The sequence below is a fragment of the Parasteatoda tepidariorum genome, chromosome 2, assembly GCF_982258835.1.
Source record: "Parasteatoda tepidariorum strain Cologne lab strain chromosome 2, Ptep-v5.0, whole genome shotgun sequence".
NCBI classification, from domain to species: domain Eukaryota; kingdom Metazoa; phylum Arthropoda; class Arachnida; order Araneae; family Theridiidae; genus Parasteatoda; species Parasteatoda tepidariorum.
In genome coordinates, this window is record NC_141756.1 from 38,371,806 (window position 1) to 38,387,311 (window position 15,506).

Consider the following 15,506-nt stretch of genomic DNA (forward strand, 5'->3'; position numbering starts at 1 on the left):
CAATTCAAGTAAATCTTTAATAGTTTGACTTATATTTTAACATAATGAATTTAAATCAATAACATGTTTATCAACAAGTAATGAGAAGACTAAATTATTATCTAGAACATAGTTTATTTAATTATTAAAAAGTACAGAAAAAATTGACACTAAAATTTTTTAACTCCATGAGTTTTATGTGTAATTATCCATTTACTTTTTTCATCGACTCTTTGACGTTGCTTATGTCTAGGATGTGTATTACAAAACACAAACCACCGGCCATCAAGTCTTCGAAAGTAGCAATCTTTACATCGCTTGGTCAGCACATCTTTGTCTTTAAAAGTACGAACTTGATTGATCATAGGAGTAAATAAATTTGGAGAAAATGGGACATCTTTGAGCAGATATTTTGTACAGAGTGAAGTCAGAGGCCTTCTGTGAATTTGAAAGCCCATATTCATAAAGTTTTTAAAGATGTTTAATCTCTGCATCATTCAGGTTTTGGAAGTTCAGTTAAATTTCATACTTCTCAAAAGCTTTACCTAAAAATGTATATAAATTGATTTTAAGATTCATTCAACAAATAACATTAAAACACATTAAGTATCAAAAAATGTTGGAAGATCGATTATTTATAAAATTTTTATTTTAATTGAAAATTTGCTCTTTAAAAATAGTTAAGTATAAACTTAAAAAGTATAGTAGAAGTAACACATTGTTTGGTCACATTATGAAATCTGCAGATAATTACAGTAGGGAACCGATTATCCGGAACGATCGGGACCATTGCTATTCCGGATATCTGATTTTTCAGGTTTTCTGAATCGCTACAAAAAGCCGTTTGTTTATTGTTAAATCCAACAAAAAAAAAATATTTTTTTGGAAATAATCTTAAAAAGAAGAAAAAACGATGAAGGAATACACTAATGATTATTTCCAAAATGATGGTAAGGTAAACATCTTTCAAAAAAGAAAAAAAAATCCTAAAATCTTATGAGGAAATTTTTTTTTTTTAAAAAAAATGGCGCAAAAATTTATCAAATTTCATTCCGGTTTTTTGGTTTTCCCGTTTCCTCATTTCCGGATAACGGGTTCTGTACTGTACAAGTTACAAAAATAGTTCATAAATAAGGGCAATAAGTTTTAAATTCTATAATTTTAATAAATTTTTTTCTACAAACCTAAGACTACAATCAGACTTTTATTTTGAAAGTCTATAATTTACTATTTTGATAATTAGAAGCGATTTTAAGAAAAGAAAAAAATTATGAAATAAAAAAACGCTAAAAAAATATTTTCAAATTTAATATATCTAATTTATTAGATACTGCATAATGTTTCGCAGAAACTTTTCTTTCTTTTTAAATTTTTAATAAGAAGATTGCTATGACACATCACTAATAGATCGACAGTTCAAAAAGTATAGCAATTGAAAAACATTCAAATTACCTTGGAATAAACAAATATTAGTAAGAAAGTTTAAATTATAGGGTCACGTTAAAATCAAACAATTGACAAAAAGACAGATTGAAAAAACTGACAATAGAATCCCTAGTTCAATTCACAAAAACTTTAAGAAAAATAGTTACTGAATGATCTCTTTATGAAAATCATTAAAAAATCTAAAACCTCAATATTATTCAATCTATAGATTTAAAGTTGATTTTGATTAGTGCATTATAGAAAATTCTTGGCCAGGTAGCTATCTTTCAACATTCTGATATATATATATATATATTCAGGTTATTTTAAATGCACTTTTTATAGCTCGAAATATTTTGACTTCCTATGACGCTTTTAGCAGATAAAGTTTCCCTGTAGTATGAACTTCTAACTTTGATTAAAATTTTGAATATGAATTGATACTAATTCTTCAATATAAACTTACTGCCACCCTTTCAGCTGATAAAATTTAATGTAAAGTAATATTTATAGCTAAAACCTGCACGATTTTCTAACAAGTATAAATTTAAAAAAAAAGAACCTGATCAAAGGAAACATTGCTTGGAGTTGAAATATTCGTAGAATAAACACATTCTACATAATTCCTAATAATTGGTCTAAATACAAAGACATACAAAATAATCATTCACAAAACATTAGTTCATTTAATTAAATCAATGTTTTTAAGAAAGAAAATAAAAATTATAAATTTTACCTGAAAATAAAGTAGAAAACTTATTATTTACAAAATAGGTATGGCCGATTAATTTAAAATTGTTTTTTCTAAAGGTCATGCAGCTTTAATCTCACAATGAGTTTTAATTAAATATCTCTCAGACTAAAAATGGTTGAAACATTGATTGAATTCCCCAAAAATTAGAAGTAGCGAGTTTCATCAAAAAATTCTCCCACTTTCTATGTTATAAATTTAGTTTAAGTACAAAACTTAACTTGAAGTGCATAGCTGGAAATATTTTAAAGTATGATGAAAATTTTGGCAACAAAACAAACTGCGGCACGTTTGTTGACAAAAATGATGCCGCTATTTCACCATGTAAAAACATGTAAATTATAATTGACTGTGGAAAGTTAAAAAAAAAAAAGAGAAATTACCAGAGCAGTCAAGATGCAGGCAACGAAATTTTCAGTCTTTTCACATCGCATAAGATTAACAAATTTTCCTTTTAGAGTAACCTGCGCACCAGTAACTCGATATTACAATGGTGAATACTTTTTAAGGAAAATTAAAACTAAACAAGATTTTATTTTTCTTTTCATATAATTCTTGTTTTAGTTTACAGAGAATAACGTGCTATTAATTTGTTTAAAATGTCACGACACTTTTTGCAGGTCTTTGATTCTTAAGAAATTTGTTTGCTAATATTTGTATTGACATTTTAATGCAATGAAACCATTTAATTTTAATTCTATGAAATTTATAGCTTGATTAAAAATTTTTAGTTATTGAAGTTAGTTGATATATATGAAAAAATAAATAGTTTTGAAAAATTAAAAAATTTTTATTTTTAAACATATGAACTCTCTTTAGGACCATCTTTACCCAAACTGGGGATATTACCTTATCGTGATCTCTCGCTCCAACTACAACCACCAAGGTGCCAAATAGATTTTAAACTTGCAAATTTAAAAAAAAAACAACACATGTAGATGTTTGCCCGAGGGTGGCTACGAGTTATACCTTTCGAGTTGGTCCCTTTGTGTGATGTTTTTTTAAAGTTTCTCACACGCCGCTACCCGGAAGTTTCCAAGACCTGGCGATAAGTCTGCCACAGATCACAATACGTATATCTCCCCTTTAGACTTATAAACTTTTCTATGTACTAGGAATGCACGACCTGCGGGTCGCATGTGGCACGCGAACCCCTAATGTGCGGCCCACTGCAGCAATCTGAACAAAATATTAAAAAAAAATCAGAAATTTTAAATTTACCGATCTAAGTTTTTGTAGCACCCAAATCTCAATCGTAGTTTTTTGATCTCTTTTTTTACAATGTTTAACGCTACAGAGAGTCATAGTTTAGAAAATCCCAATATTTTTAATATGTCATTATTACAATACAGGAATTTAAAATTTTAGTTATCACTTTTGATGCTTTTCCTGTGTGCCGATTTCATCGTAAATCCAATCACTATTTGGTAGCTATTACTGCCCATTTTCGCGTATTTACTGAAATCACAATTTTTGAAAGTTGCAAAAAACGCTTTATTTGTGGAAACTTCATAATAAATCTAAATGACTTTTGATCCTTTTTTAGGCAGTTATTACCACACATTTCTGCATAGTTTTTAAAATTTCGATATCTTAGCAGGATATTATTACAAATTGTGGGTAAAGAATCGCTAATTTAACTAACCATTTTTTGACGTGCTTTATTTGTGCTGATTTTATCGCAGATTAACTTATTTATTATTCCTTATTTTGGTAATTATTGCTACACATTTCTACAAGGTTTTGAAAGTCCCGATATTTTTTATACGCTATTGCGACACTTTAATTTCGAATCCCGCATTTAAATACATCACTCTCTGACTCGATTTATTTACATCGATTTCATCATAAATATTAAGCACATAAATTTACATCATAATATTTATATTTACATCATAAATTACAAAACCCTGTTTCAAATACAACAGTGTAGTGAAACATTTTTTTTCCCTTTCCTCTCACTGGCCCGTAGAATAAATGCACAATCGACTTGGAAAAAAAGGAGGGAAAGTATTCCTTCTGTCGAAACTTTCACATTACTCTCTTTCATGCTGTTTTGGAAATGTAAAGTGCCAGATTAAAGTTTAGGAAATAAATGGTGGGGCAGTTACTGAAAAACCTGGCCTCTTCATCGACCTTCCAAACTTTTTAGTGGTTTAAATTCACCACTAGGGGTTAGACTTAGAGGTTGAGCAGCTCTAACGAGCAGGGCATATCGACCAGAGGTTGTACCCAAACCCTAAATCATGATTTGCATGAAAGCCCTATAGCTGAAATAAAATTCAGCAGACACCTTACAGGAACATTTTGCAGTTCCCAGGCATTGACGTAATGTTGCCCTAAATGCTCAAATCTTTGAGCAGAATAGACCTCACAACCATAGAGTATGTGTCGTGATGTCTCTTTTTCAAGATGACAACCCCGACAAAGAGAATTGGATTATATTCCCATCATGTATAGGTGTCTCCTGAGGATGCAGTGTCCAGTAAGAAGACCAATGATCTTCCTTAAACTGTTTCTATTAAGCTTTAAAAGCTCTTTTTGACATACAGTAGAACAGCCACGATTTAGCTCCTTAGCTTGTCTCTGACCGTCAGAAGTGCGCCATTGCTCATGGGCAATTTTGCCATAGAGCTTGAATATGGATGCTCTAAACAGTGGCGTAGTTTTGATGAATGTTCGGGGGGGGGGGGTATCTACTTTTGACACACACATACAAATTATATATATATATATATATATATATATATATATATATATATATATATATATATATATATATATATATATATAAATATATGTATATATATATATATATATATATATATATATAAATATATATATATATATATATATATATATATATATATATATATAAATATATGTATATATATATATATATAAATATATATATATATATATATATACAGTGGAACCTGTAAAAGTGACCACCTGGGTAAAGTGAACGCCTGAGTAAGGTGACCATTTTCTACTAGTTTTATTTCAAGAGTCCTTTTTAAAGAGTCTTCGTAAAGTGACCATCCCTATATAGTGACCATTTGACTTGGTCCCGAGGGTGGTCAATTTAGACAGGTTCCACTGTATATATATATATATCTTCCTATCAGGCAATATCTCGTTTCAATAAATTATAAGATGCATATAAAGCAAAATCATTAAAATATATAAATATTATCAAGTACTAGTATATGGTACATATATTTTAGCAAATAAATTGATAGGTGTTACAAAAAGATGTTTTGATGTTTAGATTCTGAAAAGATGTTAATAACATTATTTATATCTACTTCAATTTCCCGATGTATGCTTAAATGAGCCAGTCCGTTCAAACGAGTTTCTTTTGTGGAGTTTCTCAAATATGATTTAATTCTTTTCAAAGTCGAAAAGCTGCGTTCTACACTGGCAACAGTGACAGGTAAGGTAGCTCCTATTTTTAAGATGTTGTAGACGTGTGGAAATAAAAGTTCATCACAGAAGTTTATTGCGTCTATAAATGAATGGGGCCTTTCTGCGTCTGAAGGTTGAGTACAACGTTGCTTCCACAGTAAAACTTCCTTAACAATAATATTAGCAGCTGCAACGTCTGATATGTCCGGCCATGTCGTTAAAATTTCTTCCAAACACCCTTCAATTTGTTTTTCACTCAAATTTACTACTGAAACGGGTAAAATGTTTTGAATACTTGTGAGTACTTTTTGATGGGCAGCAAATCTTATATTTAATTGGCAAATAATGTGGTCTAAAGCAGGAATAAATATCAATTTCCTGTAATAATCTTCGGGAGAACATGCAGGATAATTTCCTCTATTCCTCTGTTTTGCTGAAAGGCGGGGAATTTTGAGCTCTTCTCCAACTTCGTCAGCAAATTCAGTCGCATTTTCAAATAAAGATTTAAATTTTGATTCGGCGTTTTCACGTGCACTCTTAAACAGGTTTATTAAATCATCTGCCATATCCACAGCGGATACTAAATCAACCTTTACTCCTTGTAAGTATGTTGATAGCCTGTGAGTAAAGGAAAAAAGCTCATGGATCACTATCAAAGAAATAATAAAATTCCCACCTTTTAAAGACTGTAACAAAATGTACGCTTTCTTTGAAGACTCGTCTCCTGATTCCTGAATTTTTTCCAGAGAGTAAAATATTGGAATAAAAAGTTCTTTGAACGTAATAACTGCATCAAGTCTTTCTGTCCACCTCGTCTCACACAATTTCGTTAAACGTTGCTTTTTAACCTCATTATTTATTTCATTAATTTCATTTCGTAAAATGGCTTCCCTTTTGCATGAATGCCTGAAAAAGTAAATCACTTCTTTTATAACGCCTACGGCATTCCTCAAATAGGAATTAGCACATGTATCGCTTAAGGCTAAGTTAAGAGAATGGCTTGCACAATGAACGTATAAAGCTTGTGGATACATCTCCTTAATACGAGCTGCACACCCTTGCAACTTTCCGCTCATTGAAGACGCGCCATCATATCCTTGACCTTTTAAAAACTTCAAATTTAAATTTAATTCTTTGCAAGTATTGATTAATTTATTTGATAATCCTCTTCCAGTGACGTCATCAACTTGCACAAAAGTCAAAAAGTCTTCTCTCAAAACTAGTCCTTGCTCGGTTTTTTCTAAATATCGGGCACACAGTGATAATTGTTCAACCCCGCTAACGTCTGGAGTTTCATCAGCTAATATGCTGAAGCATTCAGACTTGTTGATCTTAACAACAAGCTCTTTTAAAATAGTCCTTCCACAAATTTCAATGAGCTCATTTTGGATTTGAGGACTTACGTAGCGGCTTCCTTTCGAGCAAAATGCTGCCTTAGACTTTCATCCCCCGCTGCCATTCGAAAGCGCAGTAGAGATCTAAAATTTCCATCATTGTGGCATGGAGCTTTCATCGTTATCGGTCCGTAGTCACAATGACCACGGCAAGCTAATTCTTGTTTGCCTATTAAAATTATAGTTTCGATGATTGATGTTAACACTTTTCTATTTTCTTTAATTGTGACTTGTTTCGCAGTGTCAAGTTGAAGATGTACGTTAGGAATTTTATTTTCATTAATGCTTATAAAATGTTGCCCAGACACGCATGCATTTTTGTGATAGTCTAAATTTTGATGATAATTAAACTTCTCTTTAGCGTTTTTCCATTTATTAAAAGGCTTTTTCACAAGAGAATTTGGCACTGTATGGCTCCCCTTACCTACTTCTTCACTACAGAAGAAAAAACAATATCGACAAAATGCACCGTCCAAATTTCCTGAATATTCTAACCAAGGGAATTCTAACAGCCATTTTCTTTGAAATTTTAATTTTCTTTTTCCACTAGTAGGAAACTTAAATGATTCATTTGGCATACAACGATTTTTTAAAATTTCCCATTTTTCTTCATCAGTGTATTTTTTACTATGCTCTAAACGCGAAATATCTTTTAACATCGGATCACTTCCACTTTCGATAACTTATTCATTTAAAACTGCAATGAAAATTATGTTTTTAATGAAAATGTGAAACAAAGGAAAGTTTTAAAAATTAAAGCAAATTTGAAACTTGAAAATATAAAAAAAACTTTCAGTATTGAATTAGAAAAGCCGTTCATACGATTCGCATTTAAAATTGCTAACAAAGTAAATAATCACCTCATAAACGAAATGGGCAAAGCTGTTAGAAACGGAAGAAAAGAAGCACTATTTATGTATACGTTTGAAGAAAAAAAACGATTTGTAACGCTTATAATTTGGAAAAAATATTTGATGGGTAAAAAAAATGTTTATAATTTTGTTTCAACTCGATATTTAAGTGTATAATTGAAGGAATCTAGAATAGAACTATACATATTTATAAGAATAATTGAAATGTAAAAAAAAATATTCTGAAAGATAATTCTTTCAAATATGTAAATGTTTATTATATACGATTATTCAATTATTTTATATCTTTCGGCATGTCCAATATGAAATAATTTTAAATCAAGCAAATAGAACAGAATCAAGTGTAATAAAATAATTTAAAGTCAACAAAAAAAATATTATTTTTATTTTGCTTTTCTTTATGCTGAGGAAATTAAAATTTATAATAATGAAAATTCTCTTTTCAAGAAAATACGTTATTAGCAAAATTCAGAAGAAAGTTAAACTGGAATAATAAAATTTGACAAAAAAATATTGCTTACCTGCTGTTTTTGAGTTATTTCCTGAACTCGAACAACATTCCATATTAGTGAAACAATCGTTTATCGAAACGGAGTCAATATCTTTGTCATTATTTGTTTCAATTCTTGGCCTTTTAATTAGCCAACGATCCATGATTATAATCGAAAGAATTCATCACTAACATAAACTAAAATTCTTTTTTCCCATCTCTTTTATTTTTACCCCCTAACGCTGGAGATTGGTTGAGACAGCGGCCTTGAAATTGATCTCGTCAGCAATATTACTCGCGTGGTCACGTGTAAAATGAAAAAGAAACTAACAATTGTTTTTTTGCATAGATGAAGAATATTGATACTATTTTTATATTTATTATTAATTTTTATTTTTATTATTAATTTTTATTTCTTTATTTAAAAAAAACACTTGTAAATTAAATTGTATTTATTTTTATAGAGTTGTCCATTTTGATTAAACAAGTTACGAATAATTTCGGGGGGGGGGGGGGTTTGTCCCCCAAACCCCCCCCCCAAAACTACGCCACTGGCTCTAAATGAGGTGGGAGAAATTCCCAGTTACTTAAAAACCTGATGTTTTCATTTTAATGAATCGACCTTCCAAACTTTTTACTGGTTTAAATTCACCACTAGGGGTTACGATTTAATGAATTTCCTCAGGTACAATACCTATGACATTGGAGTTGCTTTATAAAGAAATAACCTTAAAGTCCTAGTTCTTTCAATTTTTTCATTCAAAATGTGTCATATATATATTTATTTTTATTGCAGTAGCATGCTTTGGAGAACGACTCCAGTCGAAGGCATTCTTTGGTTTTCGTCAGACTTCATGTTCAGTTAAAGTAGAATCTCCTTTACTCGTATCTTATGCTGGAAATAGAAGATTATCAAGTTCTCCTGCAAAGAATGACAAAGGTGATGTACAAGAAACTGAAGAGCCTATTGAGAAACTTTCTTTATTTAAACGATACAAAAAGATGTTCAAAGAATATTGGTATGTGCTGTTGCCCGTGCATTTCGTCACTTCAGCTGTGTGGTTTGGAAGCTTTTATTATGCATCAACATGGTAATAATTTCTTTGAAAACATTTTGTTATTAGTTGTTTGCAGAAAGAATATCATTGCAAGCTTCTCAAAAACAGCTTTTTTTTTTCTAAGTGACTCTATTGATTACATAATAAATTAAAACATTTTTATTTTTGCATTACTTTGCATACGTGGATCTGAATTTAAAATAGTTAATAAAAAACTGGACACCCAGTGGCTGAGCGGCAGCGGTTCGCTCTGTCGTGCCACAGGTCCCTGGCTCGATCCTCGGGCCGGGAAAGGTTGACTCGGCCGTTCATCCCTTCAGTGGGTCGATAAATGAGTACCAAGCATGCTTGGGAACTAAACACTTGGGGTTCCGCATTTGGCTGACCACCTGACCGGAGCATCTGCTCCTGCAACCCAGAGCCCAAGGTCAAGAAAACTGAGATTGGCACAGTAGGCCTTGGCTCTCTATGGGCTGTCACTCCACTGAGTTTAGTTTTTAATAAAAAACTGACCACTAATGGTCAGGCAAAACGAAATACTTATTTGATTATTATTGTAATGCTTTTTTTTAAACTTTTAAATACATTTATAATATGACATCTATGTGTTTAAAATAATAAAACCAGCTTGCATGATTTTATTATGTATTTTGCGTTTTATTTAAATGTAAGGTATTTTGACTTTTAATTTCATTTGTATATGTTCTTTTTTAGTAGTATTTTTTAAATGTTGTTAAATCTTAATATCACAAATTTAAAAATAAAATTAGAAACAAGCCTATTTAAAAAAATTTGGAATTTAAATAGTTTGTTTAAATTTTTATTATTTTAGTCAGCTTAACAGATTTGTTTGCATTTTAAAAATGGTGTGTCACATATTTACTTTGAAGGAAAAAGTAATAAATTAAAATTTTTTATAATATGTACTTACATTTAAACAAAATACTCCAATATTGTCTATAAACTTTTACTTCTTTAGACTACATAATTTCCAAAATTTACTTAGGTTTAAATTGAATGCATACAGTGGTTTAAATTGAATGCATACAGTGAATTTTCTATGAACAAGAATGAAACAGTACTTTTTTTATTTGACATTTCTGGTAATTCTCTCATTTTCTGATAATTGATGACATTTTCTTAGAACTATTGTTTTCATTCTAACAAACATGATTATGACCCCAGTTTTTATCAAATTTACCTATAATAAGTTTAGCAGCATCCTGTGAACCTAATGTTGTTTTCATTCATTGCATGTAGCTACTATAGTTTTTAAATTAATTAAATAATAAATATAGAGTTTCAAGCATTGCCACAAAGCTCTGTTCATCTCTTAAAAATTCCTAGTAATTATATATATAGTAGTTTTAATTCTTCATCATCCGTCATCCTCGAAACCACCTACCTCAGTGTTGAAAAGTGCCAGTCTGTCCAGAAGGGAAAAGTTCGGAATATGATATTAACTTACTCTTTTCTATATAACAATCTAATTATATCAATCAGTCTTTGTTCTGCCATCTCTTCTGATATCAATTTTGCTTTGTGCAATATATATATATATATATATATATATATATATATATATATATATATATATATATATATATATATATATATATTTATATATGTAGTGCTCCTTCTCATGTTTTCTCGTAAGCTCTTGAGCCGTGGCGTTTCATTAATTATTATTTTGTTGTTTTCCATATTTGCAATCATATTTTAATATTTTTAATATCCTTTTCTATAAGGATGACAACATAATGAATTTTCTATGCTTTTATTGAGAAAAGAATAAAGAAATCTATTTACAATTTATATACAATTGGAGCAGAGCTCCGAGACACATCTTTATCCTTCCATTTCCAAAAGATAGTGTACACTTTCTTAACGTAACATATGTTCATGTCATGTGATCTATAAAATCCAGATGTTAGAACCGGCATCGTAAGATCTTAAGACCAGATGGAGATGAATTAATATCTCAACATAGTCTTGATTTTAATGGGAATTCGGCTTCTTTAAGATATTTTACTGCGCGGTATGGACTAATTTTATAAATAAAGATTTCATCACTATTCCTTGAAACTTAAGATATACGCGAAGAGCTAAGTTAAGTAGGTGAAAGAGAAATTTAAAATTCTTATAAACCAGATAAGCTTATCTAAAGATAAGATATAATTCTTTTTAAGTTTTGTCTCAATAGATCCTTTTAATTTTATTAAGCTAGTATTTTAGATATTACATATATATGAAAACTTGCCACAAAAACTACATTAGTTATAAACATACATTAATGTAGTTCAGACTTAATATTAAAAAAAAAAATTTTTTGAAAATATATTAGTGGTTAAAGTTATTTCTAAAAAGCTTATTTCATCCTTACAGATATCAATACTATGGGAGCTGTACCTTTCTCATTCGATTTTCTCTTGATTTTATGATTATGTTCTCAAATGTGAATACCATTGAAAAATGTGAAAAAATTAATAATAAATCATCTTTGTTTCCCCTTTAGTTGGAAAATACAATTTGCAAATTATTTTTCTCTTTTTCATCTTTCAATTACGTTTTTAAAGTGTAATGTGGATTTAAATTTTTTATGATGTAAACTATTCTTCTAGATTAAATAAGTACACTACCAGTTGTGCTCCTTTACTGGAAAGTGTTACTTCTATTTCATTTGTTTATTTTTCTCTTGTTTAGCGGGCAAAGATTAGTCCTTAAATTTAATTTTAAAGAAGTATTTAAGTAGAGACTTTCAAGAAAATATTTTAAAATCCCCAGTTTTTGAACTTTTTTCCATAGTTAGGGAAACTTTTTCACTGTATTGAAGGTTAGAAAGAAACAAATTTGGTAAAAAAAGATTTTTTTAATACATATTATCAGAATATGAAATGTGAAGTCGTGTAGTGAAATGTGGAATTCAGATTGTTTACTAATATTAAAGTTTGACTTGGGAAGGATAAACTTTAGTTGAGTTCAGACTTGGTATTCAGGTTGCTCAAATTCATCGTATTTGGTCTTTTCCAGCTCTAAAGGAAAGACAATATGTAACCCAAATCTGGCATTTTTTAAGCAACAAGTAATTAATGGTTCCTTTTAAAATTATGGATCACGGAAGCCTGGTGATTACCATTACCTGTCCTTCTAAATTGTTCTTTCTAAAAAAAAATTAAAGTATGTTTGATTAATCTCAGTGAAAATAATTTTTTACTTGCTAAATATTTTTATTATTTCATTTCAAAATCAGTTTATGGAAGGATATTTCAGAGACTTAGAAACCTTTCTGTGCAGAACTGCAACTCAATTTCAATTTGTCACTTTTGTTGAAAAAAAAAGATGTTTTTTTAAGGCTCAAGTTTTTAATAGTGCAGAAAAATTTAAACAAAAAAAATTAATGACTCTTAAGCACAGGTTCGCAAAAAAGCTGGCTTTTTCAGAAAAATGTCATGTCAGCCAGTTTTAATTAAAAATACTGGTTATTATTTAAAAAAGCTGCCTTTATTGGCTTTTAACATTTTATATTTTATTATATGAAATTAACATTTATGTATTAAAATTTATTTTATTGATGACTCTTAAGTAATTTATATGCACAAAATATATATTATTTTATAAATTGTACTTTCTCTTAAAGGTATTTATTCCATAAATCGATTAAGTATTATTTGATTTTAATTATTTAATTTCTGTTTTAATTATTTAATTGCTTCAAAACCAGGCATTTTGTCTGAAATTGCTCCAAACCTATTTGGATCATGTTCTAATTCATCTTAGTTCTGCCTTAAATAATATTTTCCCCATAAATTAGGCATTTTCTATATAACTGTATGTGATTTGCTTGAAATAATATATTTTGTTCAAAAAGAGGGACAATTGATTTTATAGCTAATTTTATATTATTCATATATTCATTTTGCATAAAAAAAAGTTGATTTCTAATACTATTTTCATGTAGTTTAAAATTATTGTTCTTAACACCTGTAAGGTTAAAGCGATTGTTTCAAACTTGTTTAGAAAGTTAATTTACATAAAAAAAATATGTTGCTTTTTTTTGGCATAGCTAGAATCTTACAACCCTGCTTAGGTAACAATATGTGATGGAATATTTTGAAAATGCTGAAAATTTTGGGTTTTTGGAAACATGTTATATCCAATTTTAAGTATTGAACATTGCTTTTTTCTCCCAAAATTTTTAATTATGACAGTTTTTTTTTTGTGGGAAAAGATGTTTTGTAAACAGCTTTCTTCTGTTATTTTTTAATTGGCATCTTGCTATATAAGTTAAGCTGAAATTGGACAATTATTTAATTTCTGATCTTTTTCTATATTTTGAGCTTCTTAAGAGGCTTGTTTATGCACCATATTGATTATTATTTCTTTCTTTTTAGTGGCCTTGATATTATACCATTTCTAGAATATGTAAATCTGCCTGATGTATTGATAGCTCCTCTACGTAATTCTTCTCTTGGACACATTGCTGTTGCATCTGCTTTGTATAAACTGGCTACCCCTGCCAGATACATGGTTACTGTTGGAGGATCAACTTTTGCTGTTAACTTTTTAAAAAGGCGTGGACTAATTAAGCCAGTGCCAACAAAAGCTGAGATAAAAACAATGATACAAAAGAAACTTAAAAAGGATGGAGCTTCAGAGGATAATTGATGTAGTATATATTTATTATTATTGATAAAAATTTTGTACAATAGACAAGTGTTTCTCATTTACTTATTGGATATTTGGCTATTATTATTCTTTAAGTTTTTATTTATTTATTTTTATTTTTTAAAAATTTTTTTTAGTATTGCATTGTTTTATACAGTTCCGCCTTGTTGTTAGTATTAAATACATCACCATACAAAACTCTTATAATTAAGTTTTAAAAAAATAGAAAAATTAACCTGAGAACAACTTTTATTTGACACCCCTCCTTGTTTGCAACTCTACATTTCAATGTGCTTGGCTTGTAACTCAATGAAATACTATTAATAGTTTTAGATTGTTGAATCCCTAAAACATAAATTGTAATATCGTTTTTTAAAATAACAGTTTAATTATAAAATTTGCCATGCCCTATATGTTGTTAAAATAAAAATCTTTCTAATCACCTTTTTATAATCAACTCTTTTATTTGTATTTTGTTTCCTGTGAGGGGGAATAAAATGAAAGATTACTGTAATTTTAACTTATGATCATGCTCTGTATTTTTATTAATTTTCCTAACTGTTCATTGTTTGGACACTAAGGAAACATCTTAAATTATGTACTCCCATTCCACAGTGATTTAGATTTTCTGACGTACCCCTGTTTCCACAGATGTCATCATGTTTATTTGTTAATTTATTTTAAGAAATCCAAACTAAAAACCAGGGGTTCAGAATATATCCCATCAAGCAAATGAGATTCAGAAAAAATTCAGGTGGTCCCGAAGAAATTTTTAGCTTAATTAAAAAGAAAGTTACAAAACTTTATTGCAAAATAAATGTTTTTTTGCAAAATTTTTTCCCCTATGAAAAAAAGGAAAAAAACAAAAAACTACTGAAACAAAATTGAATCAAGTCAATAAAATCCGTATATACTTTTGCTGTAATATGTCAGGGAAATTATTGCTGATTTGAGTTTTACTTCTTGGCGTGCACGATTTGTGACGATTTCGTCATAATTTCATATGGAGTTCTGATGGGTTTTTTTGCCACAAATTTGTTTTTTTTTTTTTTTTATCCCAATATTTTTCATACACTTTATTATGACACTTGAAATTTACATTGCTTGGTTATTGAAATTTTTATGTGACTATTCCATTGTTTTTACAATAAATTTTTTGGTATCACCCCAGATTTGCATACTTTTTACTGTCGATATATTTCCTGTGATGTAATATATATTCTGTTATATATTGACAGCAATTCCGCTTACTTTCTATACACCATCTAATATTCTCCAGTGCAAAAGTAAATAAATAAATAAAAAACAGAACAATTAGTGCACTTCCAGATTTATGTATTCAAAATTGAACTTAACTTTTTTTAATGTTCATAAAAGAAGTAAATAAAAATAACTATGCTGAATTATTGTAAAAATTTGATTTTAATTCTTTACTGAATTGATTGAATAATCAATTTTTTCCCT

The 15,506-nt window shown here is 29.2% G+C and overlaps 1 protein-coding gene and 1 long non-coding RNA gene across 3 annotated transcripts; one reads left to right on the forward strand and one right to left on the reverse strand.

Moving 5' to 3' along the window:
• Window positions 1-94: 94 nt before the first annotated feature.
• Window positions 95-2,412, reverse strand: LOC122270850 (uncharacterized). Its single transcript, XR_006226020.3, has 2 exons — window positions 2,141-2,412; window positions 95-524 (listed from the first exon to the last, which is right to left on the reverse strand). It is a non-coding gene; the product is annotated as an uncharacterized LOC122270850 (long non-coding RNA).
• On the forward strand, window positions 2,413-14,090 carry LOC107436938 (uncharacterized protein C18orf19 homolog B). Of its 2 annotated transcripts, none has more exons than XM_016048776.5 (3): window positions 2,413-2,648; window positions 9,119-9,410; window positions 13,769-14,090. In XM_016048776.5, exons 1-3 carry the CDS (start codon window positions 2,552-2,554, stop codon window positions 14,040-14,042), a joined length of 663 nt encoding a protein of 220 aa, XP_015904262.3. In that variant the 5' UTR covers window positions 2,413-2,551; the 3' UTR covers window positions 14,043-14,090. The 2 variants fall into 2 exon arrangements, with proteins under 2 accessions (XP_015904262.3, XP_015904260.3); XM_016048774.4 differs by having other exon boundaries at window positions 2,414-2,648; window positions 9,116-9,410.
• The last annotated feature ends 1,416 nt before the right edge of the window (window positions 14,091-15,506 follow it).